At 45.5% G+C, this 21,005-nt stretch overlaps 1 protein-coding gene across 2 annotated transcripts in view; it reads right to left on the reverse strand.

Annotated features, from left to right (window-relative positions):
- Positions 1–16,460, reverse strand: part of LONRF2 (LON peptidase N-terminal domain and ring finger 2) — a 34,850-nt gene extending 18,390 nt beyond the window's left edge. Inside the window, exons 1-2 of one of the 2 annotated variants that reach the window (XR_013773546.1) lie at positions 15,420–16,460; positions 726–844 (exon numbers count right to left, since the gene is read on the reverse strand). Coding sequence is in view for 1 of the 2 variants with exons in the window: in XM_079299836.1 (XP_079155962.1) it covers positions 726–844; positions 15,420–16,182 (882 nt within the window). In the remaining variant the exon portion in view is untranslated. The remainder of the gene's footprint in view (positions 1–725; positions 845–15,419) is intronic. The other variant, XM_079299836.1, reaches the window with a different exon arrangement.
- Between the last annotated feature and the right edge of the window lie 4,545 nt (positions 16,461–21,005).

Genomic DNA, 21,005 nt, shown 5'->3' on the forward strand with positions numbered 1-21,005 from the left:
AAAGATCATGAACTGCCTTCCAGAATGAAAGATTTTAATGGGTGACAGGACAGACAGCTTTCAGAGACAATTACCTAAACTTAGTGTTTCAGACAGCACCTCTCTGCCTGCTCTGCATCATCCCTGACTGGGAATAGAACACTAGATGCACAATCCTGCTCATTCAGGCAGGAGACCAAGGCATTTATGCAACACCTCCTTAGTCTCCACAGGAAGACAATGTCTGCCTAAAATCCTTCCCCAATTCTCCAGGCTACAGTCTCTCCAGACAGCAGTCAGAGGCTTTATCTGCTCAAACTTGTGCTGCAGTTTGCTACTGATAGGAGAGAGACTGACTGCAGGTGTAATCCTAGGTAAGGAGAACTGTTGGACACTAAGTACAGCCTCAGGCAACCAGTAGTAATGACGGGCACCATGTGCTATTTCCATTTCTCTCTCCTCATATCATTTCTGATACTTGCTTCAAACTGCCCATTGCTCCCTGTAGCACATCCTTTGGCTACAAAAAAAAATCCCAACCCTTTATGAAACACCATGACACAGGTAGACACCACAGATACGACATCTTAGGATTGAAGAAGGAAAGAAAATAATCCTGAAACACAGTTTGGGTGGCTCCTCAGAAAAACACATTGGCCAGAGAGCTGAGGACACATTATCCCAGAGGGACCTGCAGGGCCATCCTGAGTTTCCAGTGTGGTCTCTAGGAGGGGCAAGCAGCGTACCGCGGGCCAGTGGGGTTTGCTCCGGCACAGGATGTCCGCGTCGTGAAGAGCTTGCTGATAGTTCTTCATCAGCGTACAGAGCTCTGCCCGCTGTGCTATGAGCGAACACTTGCAAGGAGCTGCAAAACAAAAACGGTTGCAAGGAACTTCATTAAAAGAAGTATTAGTGTAACCTCATATTCAGCCACCATAACAAAAAAAAAAAATAAAATCGCTACTTCACAGCCATTATATTTATATTTTCCTGTAATGGAAAAAAAAGGCAATTCCTTCATTCTTTCCTACTTAAAATATATTCTTCTCACCCTGAAGCAACCTCTGTGTTTTATCTAGTAGGATATATTTCATAACCATAAACAGGACACCACTGCTCTTTTCCCCATCTTGCTTACAGGACACTTCAGGAAGCAAAAAGAAAAAAGCCACGAGTGTTTCTAACCCCAGTGTGGAAAACGATATCACCAGTGCAAGACTTCAGCTAAAACATTCCCAGAAGCCATCAAATAACAAAAATGCATGCAACCTTTACACTTCATATCCACTTGCCTTCCCTAGGGCAAGCAAACCTCTCATGACCACACACCTTGCCTCCACAAATTCATGAATCATTCAGTTCACACGGTTTATGAATTTCCCAAGCATTATTATTCTGTCCTGTCTTAAGGTCTCTAGAACACATTTTAATTTCACAGAACCACAGAAACACTGGCTGATCCGTGTTCAGGCAGTCCACCAGGACCTCCAGCTCTTTTCTGCAGATCTGCTGTCTATCCCAGCCCATCCTGTTGCACAGCTACTGTGTCCCAGTACTTCCTCTGCAGGACTAGGCAAGGCTGGGTAGCCCATGCCCCAGGTTGCTGGTTTGAATGGCAGCCCTGTCCTCCAGCACATGAATCAATTCTTCCTCTCCCAGTTTGGTGTCAGGGACAAACTTGCTGACAGCATGCTCTGGCCTGTGATGGAAGCTGATAATAAAGTGCTGAACTGTGTCAACCCCATTACCAACACCTGGACAACACCACTGGCAGCCATCTGCCCAGCAGGTCTCAAGCAATTAGTGACCACCTCATCCCCCATGGTCCAACCAATCCTCCACCTCCCTGCCACAACATCCTGAGCTTGCCAAGGACACTGCAGGCAGGCTGTGGCAGCATCCTTACAAAACACACACTAAGTCCCAAATAATGCTCTGGTTTTGTTCACTAGAACAGCTACATCATCACAGGTGATGAGATTTATGAGAGATTTAGTCTTGGTCATTGTTGACTTTCATGTACTGGGAGAAGCCTCTGGAAGGCAAGAAGCTGGCTGCTGGCAGCTAAGTACAGCAAACCTTTCCCAAATGTGAGCTGGCTGAAACTGTCAGAACTGCTAATAAACTTTACAAAGGCTCCAAGGTGTGCTAAAAGAAAGTATCATGTTTCTGCAAATTGTAAACTTCACATCCAAACTTTTCCACCATGTATGACTTTATACATGTTCACACACAGGGCTCCTGTCTCCATGCTTCTCCTGCTCTCTTCAGCCTGCTTTGGCTTCACTGTTTGGACCTCACTTCAGCACCAGCATCCTAAATAAGTAAGCCCTCAGTAAGAAGACACTGCCCATACACAGCCCACTTACAAACACACGTGCATGGGCACAGAGCAAGCACAACTGCTGCAGGTGCTACCACTCTCCAAGTTCAAGGACCTACCAGGAGGAATGGCCCAACATCACACCCCCCTCCCTTCTCTTGGGATGATGCTACTGCTCGTGCAGCAGGCTCGCGTGATTGCACCGAGAACCAGAGCAAAGAATCAATTGACTGGAAGTTAATTCAATAGCAACAAATAAATAGAAAGCTTTAAGAGGATCGGTTTCCCCTCTACTAGTTCACTGCACAGACACAAACTTGAGTGCCAGGACACTGGATGAGAAGGAAAGAAGCAGCAAGGAGCGCTGCCTTTTTTGGCTGGTGTGTGGACAGATGCCAGACACACTAACTGCAGCATGGCATATCAGGGCTGATGCTTCTGCACAGCTCTCAGGCAGTGACAGCTAGAGAATACACTTAAAGAGCTCCACAAAAGCTCACATGGTGGGGCTCTGTGCTGTTTTTTGTTTCTGTGGTTTTGTCATCGTTTGTTGTGAGTTTTTATTTTTTTTAAATATTACACATGCAGACTGCTGCATGCAGTGATCCACATTTCTACCTGATAGTTTTTAAAAAGACTGCAAGTTAAATAAAACTGAAAAGCAATTAACCTAAGATCTTCAAGTAAGTTCAGTTTTTTTTTATCAGATGCTCAAATATGAAATTATTCAATTTAGCTACATTTGAATGGTAAGGAATTCATACTTTGCATTTCCATCTTTGTACCTGCTCTAAGGTACCCATGCAGGGTATGCTGAGTAGGGTAGAAGTAGCAAGCAGAATTAGGCACTTCCACAGGAAAGCAGGGTGCAGGGTGGGGTATTTCTGGCACCATAGAGAAAGGATGCAGTGTGAAAACACAGGGCAAAGCAAGTCAGCTTGTTGCTTCTGTTCACTACTGCACATTTTGACCAGACTGATGCTTTCCAGCACACTTCAGAACAGTTCACACACCCAAGAGACCCAGAGAGTGAACAGGTTCATCAGCTCTTTTTTAGGAACTTGACTTCACTGCAAAAGTTCCAAGCAAAAAAAAAAGCTATTGCAGAGCACAACAGTGTGGCAAAGGCTGAAGATCCTCCTGAAGCACAGTCCAAAGGATCCCACAACATGAAAAGAAAATAAACCAACCTGGATACAAGCCAGAAAAAGCTACGTGTGTACCTCTCATTCTAAGTCTCAGTCAAAAAGCATAAGGTGTGGCCCATTTTAATGAGTAACTGGCAAGGAATGTTTAGTTAACTGAGAGAAAGGATAAAAAAGCTAACAAATCAAACAGCTTTGCTAAAGAACAACAGTATTTATGAGGCCATAGTGTAACAGGTCTTCTATAGGGGGATGAAGCACGTAGACTAGATGCCCTAGCAGAGTGGTGCCCAGCCACCTCCACTCAGGCTCACCTCACCCACAGAGCAAGCAGTTCAGCCTGAAATCTTGCTGGCTCTACACCCAGCCCATGCATCCCTGATTCCCTGATAGCCTCCTGCTATCAGCAGGAATGTCCCAGGAGGGTCTGTCTCATCAGGCCAAAGCTGGATAGACTGAAATCTCATTCTCTGTCAGTGGAACTGAGGTATCAGCTGACTGACTCCAACTCTGAGTTCATGTAAAAGTGGGATGAAAAAGTGTATACCCAGCTGCAGCCTAAATAACTACTGGGTTTCTTGCGAGCACCATGATATTGAGTTGTTCCATGCCACAGCAAGTGATGTGGTGAAAATAATTAGTCACAGAAGGTGGAAGGAGAGGGCTTGGATGTACAGAGTTTGTGAATGCTGCTGGATGCCAGTATACAAGTATGCCAGTGTTCAATGGCTGAACAATGCCTTGAGCACCCCAATCCAGTGGTCTAGTGGAAAGTGCCCCAGCCCATGGGGCTGGATGACCATTAAGGTCCCTTCCAACTCTTAACATTTTGATTCTGCACTATAAAAACTGTCAAGTTTATTTTTGCAATTAAAAAAACCAAACAAAATAAACCCAAAGAAATAACCCTAAAAGAAAAAGCTGCACAATAGTCCAAAGTTTGCTTTAAAATAATGCACTCTTTCTCTCTTTTGGAGATAAAGAGCAGAGAAAAAAGATTTCTTTTGTAAAATGATTTACTATTTCAGGGCAAATTAAAAAAGAAAAGCATAGAAAATTTTACTGTTTCCACAATACCAGCAGATGGCATTTTGTGAATCCAACTCCTCTTGGGAATCTACAGCTGCACAGTAAAATTTATGTCCTTGTCAGCATTGGGGATGCAGCACTGAGGCTCCCAGGATCTGCAGCTCCGGGCAGCTGGGACACAGGGACTTCCTCCAAGACACAAGCCCTGGAAGCCTTCCCAGGCATCTCCCTTCCCCCCAGCCATAATCCCACTGTACCAGACAAAACCCTGGCCCATACAGGGCCCAGAGCAAAGGCATGTTTGGGTCTTTGCCTCCTGGACCCTCCTTTGGACCACCAAATACTGCCTACCCTGAGTGTGGCTGTCAGCTTGGATTTCTTCAAAATCATTAATTTTCCTCTCACACCATGTTTGTGCTCATCTGCACATTTGTGCTTTTACTTGTGCAGAAGCTATCACCCAAAATTACTCTGCTATATGCCCAAACACTCAAGTTTTTAAAAAACTATTCTGTTGAGTTCAGGAGACTGGTAGGAGAACAGGGCTCCCCAAAATCTCCTTGTGCCTAGAAGGCATTTAGGGGAATTATGAGAATTTGCCCAAGTGACCATAGATGATGACAGAAGTTTTACTGTAATAAACTACACTGTGATTTCTTCCAGGAACTCAGAAAAGAAAGAACAAGTTGAAAGTTGCTAAAACTCTCTAACTCTCCTTATCTGACAATCCTAGAAAATTGCATCTTATACACACCTATTTCAATATAAGCATATTTCCTGAAGACATGAGCAGAATTGAAATAGTGTAATCAAACACCTTTCAGTCTTGCTTATAAGAGCCAGCCTGCAGTTTTTCAGCAGAAACTTCTCTCACAGTTTCAAAGAAATTTCTGCCCTGGAGAAAGAAACTTGGCTTGTTTTGCTACATTATGCATTTAGTTCTGAACAATTAGTATTGAAAACCTTTTAGTAAGCTTGAAAAATAATATGAAACATATATTTTCATTTCATTGAGAAATTAGCAAGTTTTAGTAATTAACTGAATAGCAAATTAGCTTTTCACCTCCAACTTCATGTAAGCATAACAAGTCCACCCACAAAAAATGGATTCACAAGGTTGTTTGGTAGGGAAATAGGGGATAGTAAAGAGAAAGGTGCAGTTTAGATAAAATAATTGGGCAGAAGTAGTAAAGACATTCAGGACTTTAAAATAAAACTTCATTTCACAGCAAAGATGAAAACCAGGGTCAGCTTCCCAAACCTGATTAATGAGGACAACAAACATGACCACATACTTGGAATCAGCAAACCCATGTTTTCTCTATCATCAGTCCACCTTAACCGGATTAACAATTGGACTTTAAGAAGTTTCCATTTTTTCTGAATATCATGGCTTTTCCTCCTTGCATTTACATCACTGGCATCTTCCTAAAATGAAGTAATCAGAGATCCCAGAGAAAATGTGCAAGAGCTTTTAGTGCACACAGAACACAAGAGAAGATGGCTCTTCCTGCAGAAGCCTACCCAGCACCCTACCACAGCACTTACAAGGCAGGAACTTGTGAACAGGACTGTAGGTAAATGGAACACCCATTTCCCCTGGGGGACCAAGGGACCAACATGAGCAGACAGCAGTGTATGACCTTAGGGACTCCTGAAATAGGCTGTGGTGAGGATGAGGACATCACCATCCTCCACTTGGAGCCTGTGCCACCAATTTTCAGGAAGATGTAATTTTAAGATTTATACTAATTTCTCTCAGGTCTCTGTATCTTGCTGCTCAAAAGCCCAGGTTCAAGAGCACAGCTCTTGCAGTGTGCTGAACAAAACCCTTTAGATTCTCAGCAGTTTTATTTCAGGCTCAGTAAGTCCTCAGCTAGGAAGCTCCATATGTTATTTAAAGCTGGACTGTCATCACTGCTAAGCACAGCTAATCACTATTCCCATCATTACTAAGGAGAAACACCATAAAGGAAGTTGTACACTACCCAGAGGAGCTGCTACAGATGATGCAGCTAACTTTGCACCCTCGCTTTTGTGCTGTAGCTCTGGCCTCATGAGGCAGAAGCATGCCAATTACATTACATTACATTATTACAAATTAATGTATTATCAATTACATTAACCCACAATTTAGTTTGCATGTCCACAACTCCAAAGTCAATGATAACCTTATTTCCAAACCCATAAGTCGTGAATTGCAGCAGCAGCAAAAGTCCTGAATACAAGAACACTCCAGCACAGAGCTAAGTGTAATAAAAAAGATTATTGCTTCCTCCTATGCAAATCCTAATCTTTCAACACTCTGCTAGATGCCTGCTAGTCTTTCCAGGTAATATAGCATGAAATAACACACCCTTCCTGTATTTTCAGTTCCCACTCTACCCTTTGGACAGTTGGGCTGCTTCACGTGATGTACCCCAAGTCCACCTATGGCCTCTCAGCACTAGTATAATAAAAGCAGTAAATACACAAATATGACTCATTTTCCAATGCTAATTCACCCAGCATTTAGTTAATGGGAAAGGTTTCCTACCAAAGCCTCAGTCAGAATGGAATTATCCTCTCAAACAGCAGGTGAAGAAATTGCCTCAAGTTAAGATATCTATGGACTCAAGTATGATACAACAAGCAAGATTCAAAATGGAAAAAAAACCCAAAAACCTCAGGGGGTCAACCCCCCACCAGATCTCCAAAGTACCCAAGGAAAAGTTCTGATCTTCCCAAAGAAACAGGGACCTATGCTAGGTGCAAAAGAACCTGAGCTTGCAAGGAGACTCCAAAGACACCATTGTACTTTGCAGACAGGTGGGACCAGCCAAGCAGGTCTCCTGCAATCACAGTTTAGTAAGATGAATTTACAGCCACATCTTCTATCATAAAACTACTTTACCAGTAACAACCTAGTTGCCTTCTTTGGCATGATTAGTACATAAGCTACATTTCACAAGTTACTCTTTAGGTCTTCATAAGCTCTTTTTCTTTAAAGCTTGTTTAAAAAAATTTAACTTTTGCAAGAAAGACCCTCTTGTTTCTCAACTAATACCTCACTCCTCCTATCCTTAAATAGAGCTGATCATTTATTACATTTGCAAAAAAGAAATGAGTACTGCAATACCCTACTAATTTTAAGATAAGGAAGCACAAGTCAGTTCTATAAATGTCTTCTTTCAAAAGCAAAAGACATTTTGGTATACATTATCAAAGAAAAAAAAGAAGAGTATGCTGCTTGAAAAGACTTCAAAAATTCTTCAGACTTTGATAAGCAGGTATAGTTAATTCTCAAGGATTCATGAAGTAGTTCAATTATTTATAGGAAATTACATCTGGGTTACATACATGAAGGGGGAGGGGACCATTTAAGATGGGTTAAATTACATGAGCAATATTAATTACTTTAAAAATAAAAAAAAAATAAAACCACAGAAACACAAAAACCCACACCAAGACTGTCAACCATACAGCATGATGCCTCCTTCCCTTGGCCAGGGATGAATAAGCCTCCTGACCAACCTGGCTCTGGTCTCTGCCTTCAGCAGACCCTTTGCAAGCAGGGAAAAACTTCAGACATCCAACTACATGACCTGAGCACTCAACCACAAGCTCTGTACAAACCAAGAGTAACATGAGCTTCTCCTCCAAATGACTTGACATGTTTCCAGTGCTGACATACATCAAGTATTTACTACTATTTTTCAAGCACTACTTCACAGTAAAACAGGGGGAGGGGAGGGTGGGGCAGGGGAGGCACTGAGGGGCAGAACTCTGCAAAATATTTCAAGTTTAAAAATAACTCTGGGATTACTGCAATAGTCCCTAGGTATACTTGACTTCTACTTTTACACATTTTTCTGTCCATGTAGAACAGAGGAAAGAGTTTTGGAGACACATTTTAAGCAGATTCCAAGACACGATTTTACAGATGGATGGGACAGTTCCTTTTTTTAGCACAACTCCTCTAAGCAGCAAGCAACTACTATTTTTTGTAGCAGGTAATTTCAGAAACACTACCTCTCATTCTTCTCTTAAAGTCACCTTACTTCAGGAGCTACAAAATTAAATATTCTTCTGATAAATTATTAATATGACTGAAGCAGTTGCTGTTGCAGGAGTCATGACAGCTGTCTACCATGGCTTTTTTGTTGTTTTTGCTAAATGGCTGGTACACCATCAAAGACTTGCTTCTTTACTGCTGCAAACAGGAAAGTGTACCCAAGACCCTGTGAGGAAGGAAGATTTTGCCAACATCTTTTCTACCCTATCTGGGAAAGGCAAATTACCTTATCTTTTAATAGTAGCCTTCTAGAAATATGTACAAAAGAAGAGACCACTGAAGTGTTCTAATAGTTGTAATTCACATACAGGTGCAAGTGGATGCTCTCTAGCAGTTTACTTTGAACAAGACTTTAGTGCAAGTGCACCACTAATAAGGGTACAAGTTAGAAAATGGCAGAATTAATAAAAATGCAAACGATGGCATCAGCCACCTCTACAAAAATTTAAGCACAGCTCTCTCTAAAGAGAGCTCAGTAGCTTCCCATTACAGTTTGAGACTCTGCTTGTTCTGACCCTTGACCCAGGACTGAGAGAAATCCATCACTGGTCAGGGGTGCAGTAGGAAAGCAGCTGAAGGCTGCTCCACCAGTCCACCAAGAAATTCTGACCATCCTTCCCCAGCTTTATCTGAAACAACTTATACACAGACATAGAAGGAAAATGCCCAAGCAAATTGTTTCTGGGGCATGGCAGAACGTTTGCCCACACCTCTCTGAAGCGTGTAAGCACTCAGACTGACTCCAAGAATGCTTGGCTGGAAGTTCACCTGTGCCATGCTCTCCAGGAAAGAGCGCAATCCCACAATCTGTCATTTAGCTAGCAGGAAAATCTACAACAGTTGCTCTTCAATCAACTCACACTGAAGGTCTGTAGCTTCCTCTGTGTCTTTTTTCTACTGCCTCCTGGCCTGCCCCACCCCTTTAATTCAATGCTTACAAAGGGAGAATGTGGAAGGCATCAGATAAATTTCCATTAATTGCTTGAACACAAAAGTAATTAGTGTTGAGTGACCACAACAAGCTTTCTTTTAGATCAGACCAATTAATGGTGATCATTCACTGGGATGAGGGGGAGTGTTCTCCAAGGTCTGGCCAAGATGGGCAGATTCTCCTCTTGCCACCAAAGCTCAGGAAAGCTTCTGCATTTTGCTTTTAGCAACACCACAACCACCACCCCGTGGGCCAGAGGTCAGTGAGCAGCTCTCCACTCTGGAGACTGGAGACAGAGCACCCCCAGCACCCACTCAGCAGCATCTACCTTGCTTGCCCCAAAACACTGCTACCTCTGACACTACTTTGGGCTCAGTACCAACTCACCTCCTCTCCTTGGCCTTTCCTACACCATCCTTCATCCACTTGAAACAAACACAGACATATGGAAAGTGCAAAGGAGCCTTTTCTTCCCAAGTCCTCAGTCTTCCACTGTGTTTAGAAAACTCTATGATACAGTTGAGCTTGATCTCCTAAATGCTCATTCTGGAACCCTTTAGGGGTGGAACTAAAATCCTAGGTGTTATGAATGACATTCTGTTTATCAAACAACAAGATTAAATTTAGCAGCAATTTTTTAAATAGCAACAACTGTATATAAATGAATACAATCAAAGTATATTAGATACATATATTTGAGTACATACAAAATTTGGCAGTGAGTAATTTAGTATAAAGGAGGTTAATATAAAGCATAAGCAAAACCGATGGGAGATATGGGGAGGGGCCCACCCTTCCTCACATACCAAACAATCAAGCCAAAAATCCCACTTATATACTATATGCTAATACATATCAATACAGAATTTTCTGGCAAGCTCCTCCCAGGTTTTGTTCCTAAAATCTACACCACTATGTTGTGTTGCACATGCCCCACTAGTAGTCAGGGGTCTCTCATCCTTTGGGGTTTTATTTCTGATGAAGGCTCCTTCTCTTCACCGTGCCCGCTGGGTAACCTTGCGGTAGCGCAAGTGCACTAAGCTTGGGGTTATGTAATTAAACATATGTTCCCACAATAAAACCTTATTCAAGTTCCATGCCTGGAATCATCCCAATTTGGCCCATTCCAAGGTCGAAACTTTTTATTTCTAGATGCTGCTTATCAAACCTACATCCTTCCACTACTCCCACCTAACATCTGGAGGATTCCATCTGCTTTGTCTCACCATTTCCCTTTTTTTTTTTTTTTGTTGCTTTGTAACAATTATTTTCTATTGATACGAGTACAATTTTGCTAATAGAGTTACAATTTAGTTAGCATGAATCACATTCATAGGCAATGTGAGTGGCTGCATGCAAGAGCTATCTCCCCCTGCCCCAGGACAAACATATTTCTGCTCAGAAAGAGTCCATCACACTAGGAATAAACACAACGACTTTGAGTGTTTGCTGAGCTCTTACAGCTCTCCAGAAACAATGATCTTCTCAGGCCTGATAAACTTTGCAGCAGTGGGTAACTACACACCACAGCCAACATGTCTCACCCTGTAGAAACAGGGTGTCCTGGAATGCCAGTGTCCAGATAGGATGTGTGCCATCCCCAGGGCTGGAGCCCAGCTGCACAGCACACAGCAAGCAAACAAGCAGCTGCTCCATCCCACCACAGGAGCCAGGGCAGGCTCACCCCTCCACACCCCAAGAAGCTCATTCTCAGGTGGGCACAGCAGGGTCACAGCCTTTCCCAGCAGAGCCACAGCCCTGTGGGCAGGCTTGAGAGACCACACAGCATCTACAACTGCTGACACAGCCCAGGAAACAAAACCTCTACAAAGCCATGCCACAAAACTACACCCCTGGGCTTTGTACCCCTGAGCAGATACCTCCAGGTTTATTTACAGGAAAGGCACAGGATGTTAACAGGCTGTCTCAGTACAAAGAAGAGAACAGAGAAATTCATCCAAGACCACCCCAAACTTCTCACGCTCTGCATGCATGATGTCTAATGAATGTACCCTCATCCCAACGAGAGCTTCAACTCTTTAAAAGCTGTACTTGGAAAAAGCTCTATTCACAATCTTCCCAATGAAGCAACAGCTAGCTTCTGCCTCTTAGAACTGTTTTGGAGAAATTAAAAATTTAAAAAAATTAACACCAGAACTCACTCCCAAAAGCACATCCTCAAAACACATTAATTTGTCACTAAAATCTAGCTTACTTTAACTTTAGGCACACAGCCTGAGGAATCCCTATGCCTGGTAATAAGGAAATGACTGTACTCCTCCCAAGCACAGTCTCTCCAGAGAGTATCTCCATCAGAGAGAGAGCAGCAGGTAAAAGAAAAAAAGGGTGCAGAAAGCACATACTGCACCAAAAGGCTCCAAATAAACAAAAGAAAATAACCCCACAAACAAAAAAGTAATCCTGCACACATATATTTCAGTTTATTTAACCTAGGAGTCCAGACAATCAAAAGACTAGTTAGAAGAGAAGGGATGTCAGAGAGGAAGCCCACCTCTGATCCTCACACAAATGAAATTCAGAAATCTGGGGTAATGCCATGACAGTAACATTTGGACAATACTTGATATTATGATGGCTGAACAGCATAAAGCTTGGCACAAAAATGATCCATCTGGAAACAAATGCTTTCTTTCAAGCAGCTTGACATGTGCTTGCTTTGAAGCTGTGGTAATTAGATACTGTACAATAATGGAGGATCTATTACAATGTCTATAGCAGCAAAAAAAAATAAGGGCAGTGACTTTGTATAAAACAGCAGAGATCTCATCTCAAGAGAGCTGGAAAGATCAAATAGCAGAGCTGATTTTCTTAAGAATAAAAAGCCCCACTCAACCACACCTGAATCCATAGCAGACTACAGGAGTGAACATGGGAGCAGCAGTGTTGCTGTAGATGTGATAGTTAAGGACAAAAGATGAACATACTCACTTAAGAGTAGAGTTTGTAAGACTACAACTGCTCAACTGGAAAAAGCTGACAACTTGGAGGCATGTAGACCTCTTCCCATGCCTGAAATATGCACAAGACATTCCAGATTGCATCAGAAATGTAATTCAAGAATTGAAGCACCTTGAGAACTGAAGTGTCAATAAGGAGAAGGTCACAATCAGAATGAGCAAACTGATAGGAAAACTTGCTTTAATATTGCATCACACAAAGCTAGTTGTAACAAATGGAGTAGGAAAGTGCTCCATAAAATAAACCAGTGAAAAAATCCCACTGAAGTGTGTGTACTACCAAGAAACCTGGAATTTTACCTAACTTTACACCACAATTGTACAATCAATGTGTTTATGTGCCTTCAGAAGCCACAAAGAAATTGTAGTGATACTCAGGCCCTTGAAACAGCAATACACAAGCATTTTGAGGTGGTAAAAATCATATATCTTCTCACACATTAGAAGTGTGTTCAGCTGGGAGTAGAGGAAACTGAGGGGAAACTCATCACAACTTCCTGACAAGGGGAAGTAAGTGGAGGGTCAGGCACTGATGATCTCTTTTCTCTGGTGACCAGGGAGAGGACCTGAGGAAACAGCATGAAGCTGAGTCTGGAGAGGTTTAGGTTGGATTTTAGGAGAAGATTTTTCACCCAGAGGTGTCTGGGCATTGGAACCTGCTACCCAGGGAAATGGTCATAGCCATAAGCCTGAGAGAGTTCAGGAAGCTTTTGGACAATGCTCTCAGGTGTGACTCTTAGGGCTGTGCTGTGCATTGAAGTCACCCATATGCGAACACTTAAATTTTGAACAGTTAGAAAAGAGCTGTGGGGTTTTTCCCCCCTTATTTACTATGATACTTGGCTGGGAAACAAGAAGGCAACTCCTGTATGCTGAAAAGCAGTACCTGATGAACATGTGGCAAGAATTTAAGAACATGAGTCTCATACACAGCAGTTCAATTTGTGAGAAAGCACCATCACACACAAAACATCAAAAAGATGATGGGCTGGGGGCATGGGCTGCCCTTCATCAGCAGGAATCAGGATCCACCACAGGGACATGTAAACCTATTGCTTTTGGACTCCAAAAGCTAGCAAGATAGCTGTTATTATTTCCAATTACAGTTTATTTAAAAAGAAAAAATTCAATTTCACTGACAGATGAGGATTTTCTGAACAGATTCCCAGGCTCCTTGGGAAATCACTGAAACAGGAATAAGGACACTGCAAAGGAGTTATCTTGAGACCCTGATGCACAACAGTCATGGCTGGAGATTGTACTCCAGGGACAGGAAGGAGAAAGACACATGCTGTGTGAGAACACCAACAGCACACCACAGTCCTCCCCCTCCTTTCACCCTCATGCACACACAGCAAGAAGCAGACACTGTGAGAAACGGCTCTCTAAAAACCTCCTCAGACATTAATTTCATTGATGAGATGCTATTTTCCCCAGCAGCAGGACCCTGAACCCAAAATATTTGGAGGTTTGCCTACTGAAAACTCACCGTATCCACCAGTGACCTACATTAAGCCTCTCCTCTCCCTCCGCTTCACCTTCCTTCTTGGGCTCCATCCTGCCCTCTTTTAATAGGGATTACTACAGCTAAACCACATAATAGTTTTATAGGGACACTCATCTAGAACTGAAAACTTGTCACATCTAGCTGGAAAAGTGGAAGAATTAGCAGAAGTAATGGTTTCCACAGCCAGCATCAGCTGTGAGGAGATAGTATGCTATGCTATCCCATCCCAAACTCTTCTATCTCCTAAGCGTGGCAAGAAATGAAAGTGAGTCAAGGACTGGCATAACGGTGAAATTGTTTCCTTCCACAGCAAAATTTAAAAAAAAAAAAAAAAAAAAAAAAAAAAAAAAAAAAAAAAAAATCAAAGCCATTTATCCCTGCACGTAAGAACTAGGATCAAGGAACATGATTTTTAGTCAATGCAGGGAAGGAGCTCATGGACAGAGAAGCGGCACAGTTTTCCCTACACTTGTCTTTTAAAGACATTTACCCGCAGGATTTCGTCAGTGTTAAAACGACGGAGGCTTTCTCCCCCCTTCCCCCTCGATTAAACCGGACATCCATCACGCAGAGAGCGGCGGAGCGGCAGATCCCGGGGGATTTGCCGAGATCGCGGCTCGGGCTCTCCACGCCTCCCCGCACTCACGGCTGTTCCACCCCCACCGCTCGCAGGGCAAACAAGCCGGGCGCACGCACGCACACATCCACTACTACACGGCTACAACCGAGAGCAGAGCCACCTACTACTCGGCACAGAGCCTGAAAACAAGCTACTCTGCATAAACTAAGGCTGCCATCGGTTTGGCAGAGAAGGAAGGCAGGCATTTTTATTTAAAGCCGAGCTCTTCAGAGAGAGCATCCTGCACACAGAAATCCTGAATGTCAACAAAGAGGCTACGCTCAAAACACGGGCGCACCATCTCTCCAAGGATAAACGTAGATTAATCTTAAGTATTTTGCACAATGCAAGATAAAGGCAATTTTATGAGCCTTTACGCCTACTGATATCTCATTAGGTGTTTTCAAAGCTTTTGTCTTGCTGAAGGTGCAGCTGCACGTAGCTGAATGAATCCGACCCACATACTCATTTCTTCCGCGAAGCCGCGGCGGGGCTCAACACGACCACTACTGCGTATCCTACACTGAATGATGGCTTCCCCATAAATAGGAAAGCGGGTTTTCTAGAAATACTGCATAATGAGTCATCGGCAGCGAACAGCTAAACGCCAGGCACCTTCAGAGCAAGGACAGAAATACCAGTGGAACAAAAATAGCCATTCACTGGAGCGGGGGGCGGGCGTGAGGAGACCCGCTGGCAGGATTCCCGCTCGTAGCCTCCCCCAGGTGCCCTCTCCCACCATTCACGGCAAACCCCCTCCCCGCCCGGCTGCGGGGCCAGCCCGGTGCCGGCGGGCAGCGCTGCCCCCGCCGCGCCCCCTCCTCCTCCTCCTCCTCCCCGCAGGCGCCACTCACCCATCTCCAGGGCCTGGTTGTACTTCTCCAGGGCGGCCGGCAGCTCCTGGCGCTCCCGCAGCGCGTCGCCCTCGGCGCGGAGCCGCCGCGCCCGGCTCTCGGCGCCGAACCACTTGTGCAGCAGGTTGCCCAGCACCACGTTGACCCGCGGGCGGCCGGCGGCCGGCGGCGGCGCGGCGGCGGCGGGGCTCGGCTCGGCGGGGCGGCGCGGGCGGTGGCAGCGGCCGCAGTCGCCGGGCTCGGCGCAGCGGCGGCAGTGGGTGTGCCCGCAGTGCAGGGTCACCGGCTCGCACAGCAGCCGCCGGCACAGCGGGCAGGCGAACAGCTCGGGCGGCCGGCAGCAAGCCGGGTCGCCCAGGCTCTCGCCCTCCGCCCCGCCGCCGCCGCCGGCCGCGCCGCTCCCCCAGGGCGGGAGGCGCAGCTCCTTGTCGCGGATGCTGAGGGCGACGCTCTCCGCCAGCTCCCGCAGCTCCTCGGGCCGCAGCCGCGCCAGCCGCGCCGCCGCGCCGTAGGCGTCCAGCGCCTCGGCCATGCGGCCGGCCCTGGCCAGCGCGTCGGCGCGGCGGAGGCACAGGCCCCGCTCGGGCTGCGGCAGCCCCGCCAGCTCCGAGCCGTAGATCTCGGCCGCCAGCTCGAAGTTGCCGCCGCGGAAGGCCTCCTCCGCCACCTGCAGCATCTCGGCGCAGGGTCCCCCCGCCGCCGCCGCCCTGGCCGCGGCCCCGGCGGCGGGCGGCAGCGCGCAGGGCCCCGGGCCCAGCTCCATGCCCGCGCGGCGCCGCCGGCCCCGGGCCGCCCTACTCCATGCTGGGCCCGCGGCGCTGCCGACTCCGGCTTCTTCCTGGGAGGGGACGGCGACGGAAGGGAGGGAGGGATGGAGAGGGGGCGTGTCACATCTCTGCAGCAGGGGGGCGGCTCCCGGGAAGGGGAAGGGGGAACGGCGGCGGGGATGGGGGGCGGACCGGCTCCCGGCTTATGTAAGGGGCGAGCGGTTGGGTAAAACCGCCCGAGGCCGGCGGACCGCCCGCCCTCCCCGGGGGCAGCGCTGGCGCGGCGGGAGCGCCTCTTCCCTCCCTCCGCCCCTCCCTGCCCGGCCGCCGCTGCCAGGTGCCGGTGCCGCACGTGCCCGCCCCGCACGTGCCCCGCGCCGCCGCGCCCGCACGTGCTCCCGGCGGGAGCGGGCCCGGGGGGTTCCGCCGTGCGGCTCCTGCCCCGCTCGGCCTCTTCCTTCCCGTTTCCTGGTGCCGGCCTTCACCGCTTCCTGCCCGCGGCTGCCGGACCCCGCTGTGCGGGACCCCCTCGGTGCCGCCCCGCCGCCGCCGCGCCTCTCCGCCAGCAGCGCCGCACCGGCTGCGTCCGGCAGCGCTATCGGCTGTTTGTTTGTGTTTTTCTGGTCCCCGAGGAAGCAGGTACTTGCTGTCTCTTAAATAAATAAATACACAAATTAAAAAAAAAAAAAAGACATTTCCCAAACCCCACAACTGTTAGGGAAAATATCCTTTCTGTAAGTGGCAGCCTCGCCGGCACAGCTTGGGATCCACGAGTCGTGCTGAGCGCTGGCTTGTGCATCGGCAGCAACAATAAAGATAATGCAGCTGGAAGTTAGTTAATCATGCGTGAGTCAGAGAGGAATCCAACTTGCTCCGCAGGAATAACAGGAGCGGTAAAAAAAAAAAAAAAAAAAAAAAAAAAAAAAGTTAGGCAACGTTTATTTTAGACACAGCTGTAAACAAACCGCTCTGAGAAGCGGAAAGCCTGTCAATCCAATGGGGAGATACCCACGTCCAGCTGCTTTTTGGGCTGCAGCTGGACAGCAGAGGGTATTTTTGGCTTTGACTCTCTCCTGCTCGGCCTCTGGCCCCTGACTAATGGCTTCAGCCCACATCAGGAAAATCTCATTCATTAACTATTGTACCAAGTAGTCTTTATACTATGAAAGCGTATTGATTTTCTAAATAGTATGGTATTAACTTTCTTTAGGTGTATGTGTTTGATGTCATACACTGCACAGTCAGGCGTAAGTAAGCATCAGTATTCACGGTGGAGTAGGCATGACCAAAGGACCTCAGCTAACAGCAAGGAACAGGACGTTTGTCTCTCCGTTCCTCAAAGCCATTTATGACAGATAGAGGATATCCCTCAACTACAAAGGTAGCCCAGCCGTCCTAGCTCCTCCTGCACCCCTGAAACCCTCCTCTTGCCTTTTATCATAGATAGAAACTGTAGCAAGACCGACTCCAGGGTGTCTAGATCAATAAAGAAGCAGGTGGATGATGGCTGTAGAGTATTGTTGGTTTCCAGAACAGTAATACGTTTGCACAACGTTGCTCCGTGACTTACTCATTTTGCACTGTTCCTAACAGTTGATTTTTGAGTGAGGTTCACTGCTCCAACAATTGTACCATTCCTCCTTAGCTCAAGGTTTCTGCCCAGAAGGTGACCTTGGCATCCTGTTACTATTCCATCGTTCCCTTTCTTGACATGTTCACTTAGAGCTAAGATGGGATGGCATCCCATTCCCATTTTATCTGAGTCACTTAGGGATGTTATTTATGAATAACATAACATAACATAGAGGACAGAAACATCATGGCTCATTCTATTCTGTGGTATCAAGGACAAGTCAGGGAATTTTGGACAGATGATGAAAATGTGGACTCACTGCTCGAGCCATGCATGAGAGAGTATTATTCTCTCATTCCTATGACCCCAATGAGGAGCAGCAGCATTTTTGCTGACTGCTCCCATCCCACTCATCTGGTGATTAGGCTCTTTGGCTGGGAACTCCCCGGCAGCCCTCCTTGCTTTCCTGCGGAAGGAGATAGCAGGCAAATCCATCCTGTCACGCCACTTCTCCCCACGTGTCTGTGGACTGCTGTGTGATGGCCCTTCAGCTCCCTCTGTCCCTTCTGATGGGTGGTGATTTGGGAGGTGCTGGCTCAGGGGCTGGTGTTCAACACAGCCCATTTGCTGCTGTGCATGTGTCATGCCAGGCTGGTGTGCTGGGATGGCTCCAGTCCTTTTTTCATCAGTGCAGGCACTTCTAGAAGAACCTCCTGTGAAGCAAGGCCACTACTTTATTTAGCAATGTGATCAATAGCCTCTTGGCACGCAGCCTCTACTTTTTTCCAAGACATCTATTTGCAAGGGAAAAAAAATACCTCACTGCTGTTCAAACTGGCACAGTGTGCCATCTTTTCCCTGCTTCCCAAGAGCAGAATTGCTTGCCACCTGTGTTGAGCACACCTGTGTCACTCCTCTCCCCCATGCCTATTTTGGGGACTGTATTTTTTCACAGGCCCCCTTGCTCCAGAACATGGTTCATTTGTACATCTGGCTGCACTTGTACTTGTTGTTTCCTTATCTGAGCAACAAAGCCACTTTAATGCAACTGCATTTTGCAAAATTCATAAGAATTCACTGAGCTACAGATCTTGGAGGGACGATGAAAATGTGGATTCACCACTTGAACAACCTCAAAGAATTAATAATTATCAGGAAAGAATGATAGACTAAGAAAGAGCAAGAACCAGGGGGAAAGAAACAAAAGCAAAATTATTAAAAATGTGTACTTAAGAAGCTCATGGTTCTTACTGAAATTATCAGTAGTCTGCCTACCACAGCAAACGTGACATGGAGACTCTTGCCAAGAAATCCAATGGAACAGGTGCCCCATGACATGGTCATGTGGTTTATGGCTTCTTGCAGGATAAACTACAAGCAACTGATTGCAGCAGCCACAAAACAGAGTGGATTTTCCATAAAGGAACTGAAAGCTGACAGAAACACCAAGTTGATTTATAATTTTTGTTTGAAGAAAAGCTGTAACTACTGCATAGGATTGAAATGTTGCCTACCACAGGAAATAAAGGACTACCTCTTGTACTCACTAAGCATGGCAAAACTGCTTCTGGCTTCATCATTTTAAAAATAGCCCTATCACCCAAAATTGGCTACTCCATGGAAGGCTGTTAGAGGCTCTCTCCATTTGCAATACTCTTTTCCTGTTAATATTGTGCTTCCCCTTAGGGCTGGCCTCATCACGCACTCTCAAGCAACGTGTAGAAGTCCATCCACTTCCCAAGGGGAGAATTACAGGTACTTATTCCAATGAGTCACTGTTACACACTTCAAAGTTATCATAAGGTTTTCTTTAAGTTCATAGCCTAATTTTCAACTTCTTCCTGAGACCCAGCTTCCACAGGGTTTTCCCCAAGGTAGAATTTACTTGGAGCTTGAAGGGGAAAAGAGAAGATGAAGTAACTTTGAAGTGACAGCATTTACATATTTGGAGGGCATTTTTAATTCCTATAACATTTTCAGTTCCAGGGTAGTTTGAAGTATTAAACTCCAGTTTGTTTTGATGATTTTTCTTTTGGAGGAAGTCTTTTGTTTCAGAATAAGTTAACTAGGATATAATCAATGCACAGGCACACATACAGATACCAGGCTAGAACATTACAGAAGTTGTAAAGTCAAAGACATGAAAATTGGGATACAGTGTAATTCAGTCTGTGTAGGCTTATTTAATGTCTCCTTCATGCATTAACCTGATATGATTTTAATTAATGACATACTATTTTCTCTATAGAATGCATGCCTGTCTTGGTTTAGTCACAGGAATAAAGATAATTAACAGGCATCCAAACATCCAAATGTTCTTCCTGGTCACTGTCTAATTCCCCTTGCACCTTTTAATTTGTATTAGTCATACTTTCCTGCAGTAGCAGAATTATAAATTTCCTTGTGTGTTTTTCCATAAAATTCAGGGTACAGCACTAGAATATTCACAAATATGCACACATTTATATTTTCAACAAGAGTATGAGTCAAAATGAATAATAGTTCACCCTCTGAGAGCTGAGAAACTGAGGTAAGTTCAGAGTGGCCTCAGTGGCCAGTGATGAAAAAGGTGCTAGCTAAAATCAGCTGCTGTGATTTGCAGGAGCTCTTCTGTGAAGAGAAACAATTTCACCCTTATGCCAGTCCTTGACTCACTTTCATGATAGGCACTGGGGATAGAAGAGTTTGGTATGGGATAGAGTAGCATACTATCTCTGTCCAGATTTAGTAGATGAAATTTCAGAATATGACTTTTTACATCTTCCTTTGGGCTGCAGCTGGACAGAGGTGCTGACTGTGTTTGAGCCTCAGCTAGAACACTCTGCAAACAAGAGCTATACAATTAGCACCACCACCACCTCCCAAGGCTTGATGTAAATGCCTTACACTTTGGCACAGAGAAAACCCACAGCAGAGTGCTGAATGCAGTTCTTCCAGCCAGCACTCAGCTGCTTTTCTCCTTCCCTAATCACTGACTCATTTATTACAAGCTTTCCAGCTTTCAAAAGAAAAGGTCACTGCATAATTATTACTACTAAAATCTTTGCCAGTTTAATGAATTTTCCCCAACTGAAATAGCATTAGTGTAAATCTATTTTTTTTAAAGAAAGCCTTCTTTCAGAAGTATTTTCATAAGAAAGTTGTAGGGTAGTGCCAGTGATGAAAAAGATGCTAGCTAAGATCTACTGATGTTAAACAAAGATTTATAACAAAGATTTTTCTTTGTCCTCCCCTTACAAGTTAATC

This window comes from Erithacus rubecula (assembly GCF_903797595.1).
Source record: "Erithacus rubecula genome assembly, chromosome: 1".
Classification (NCBI taxonomy): domain Eukaryota; kingdom Metazoa; phylum Chordata; class Aves; order Passeriformes; family Muscicapidae; genus Erithacus; species Erithacus rubecula.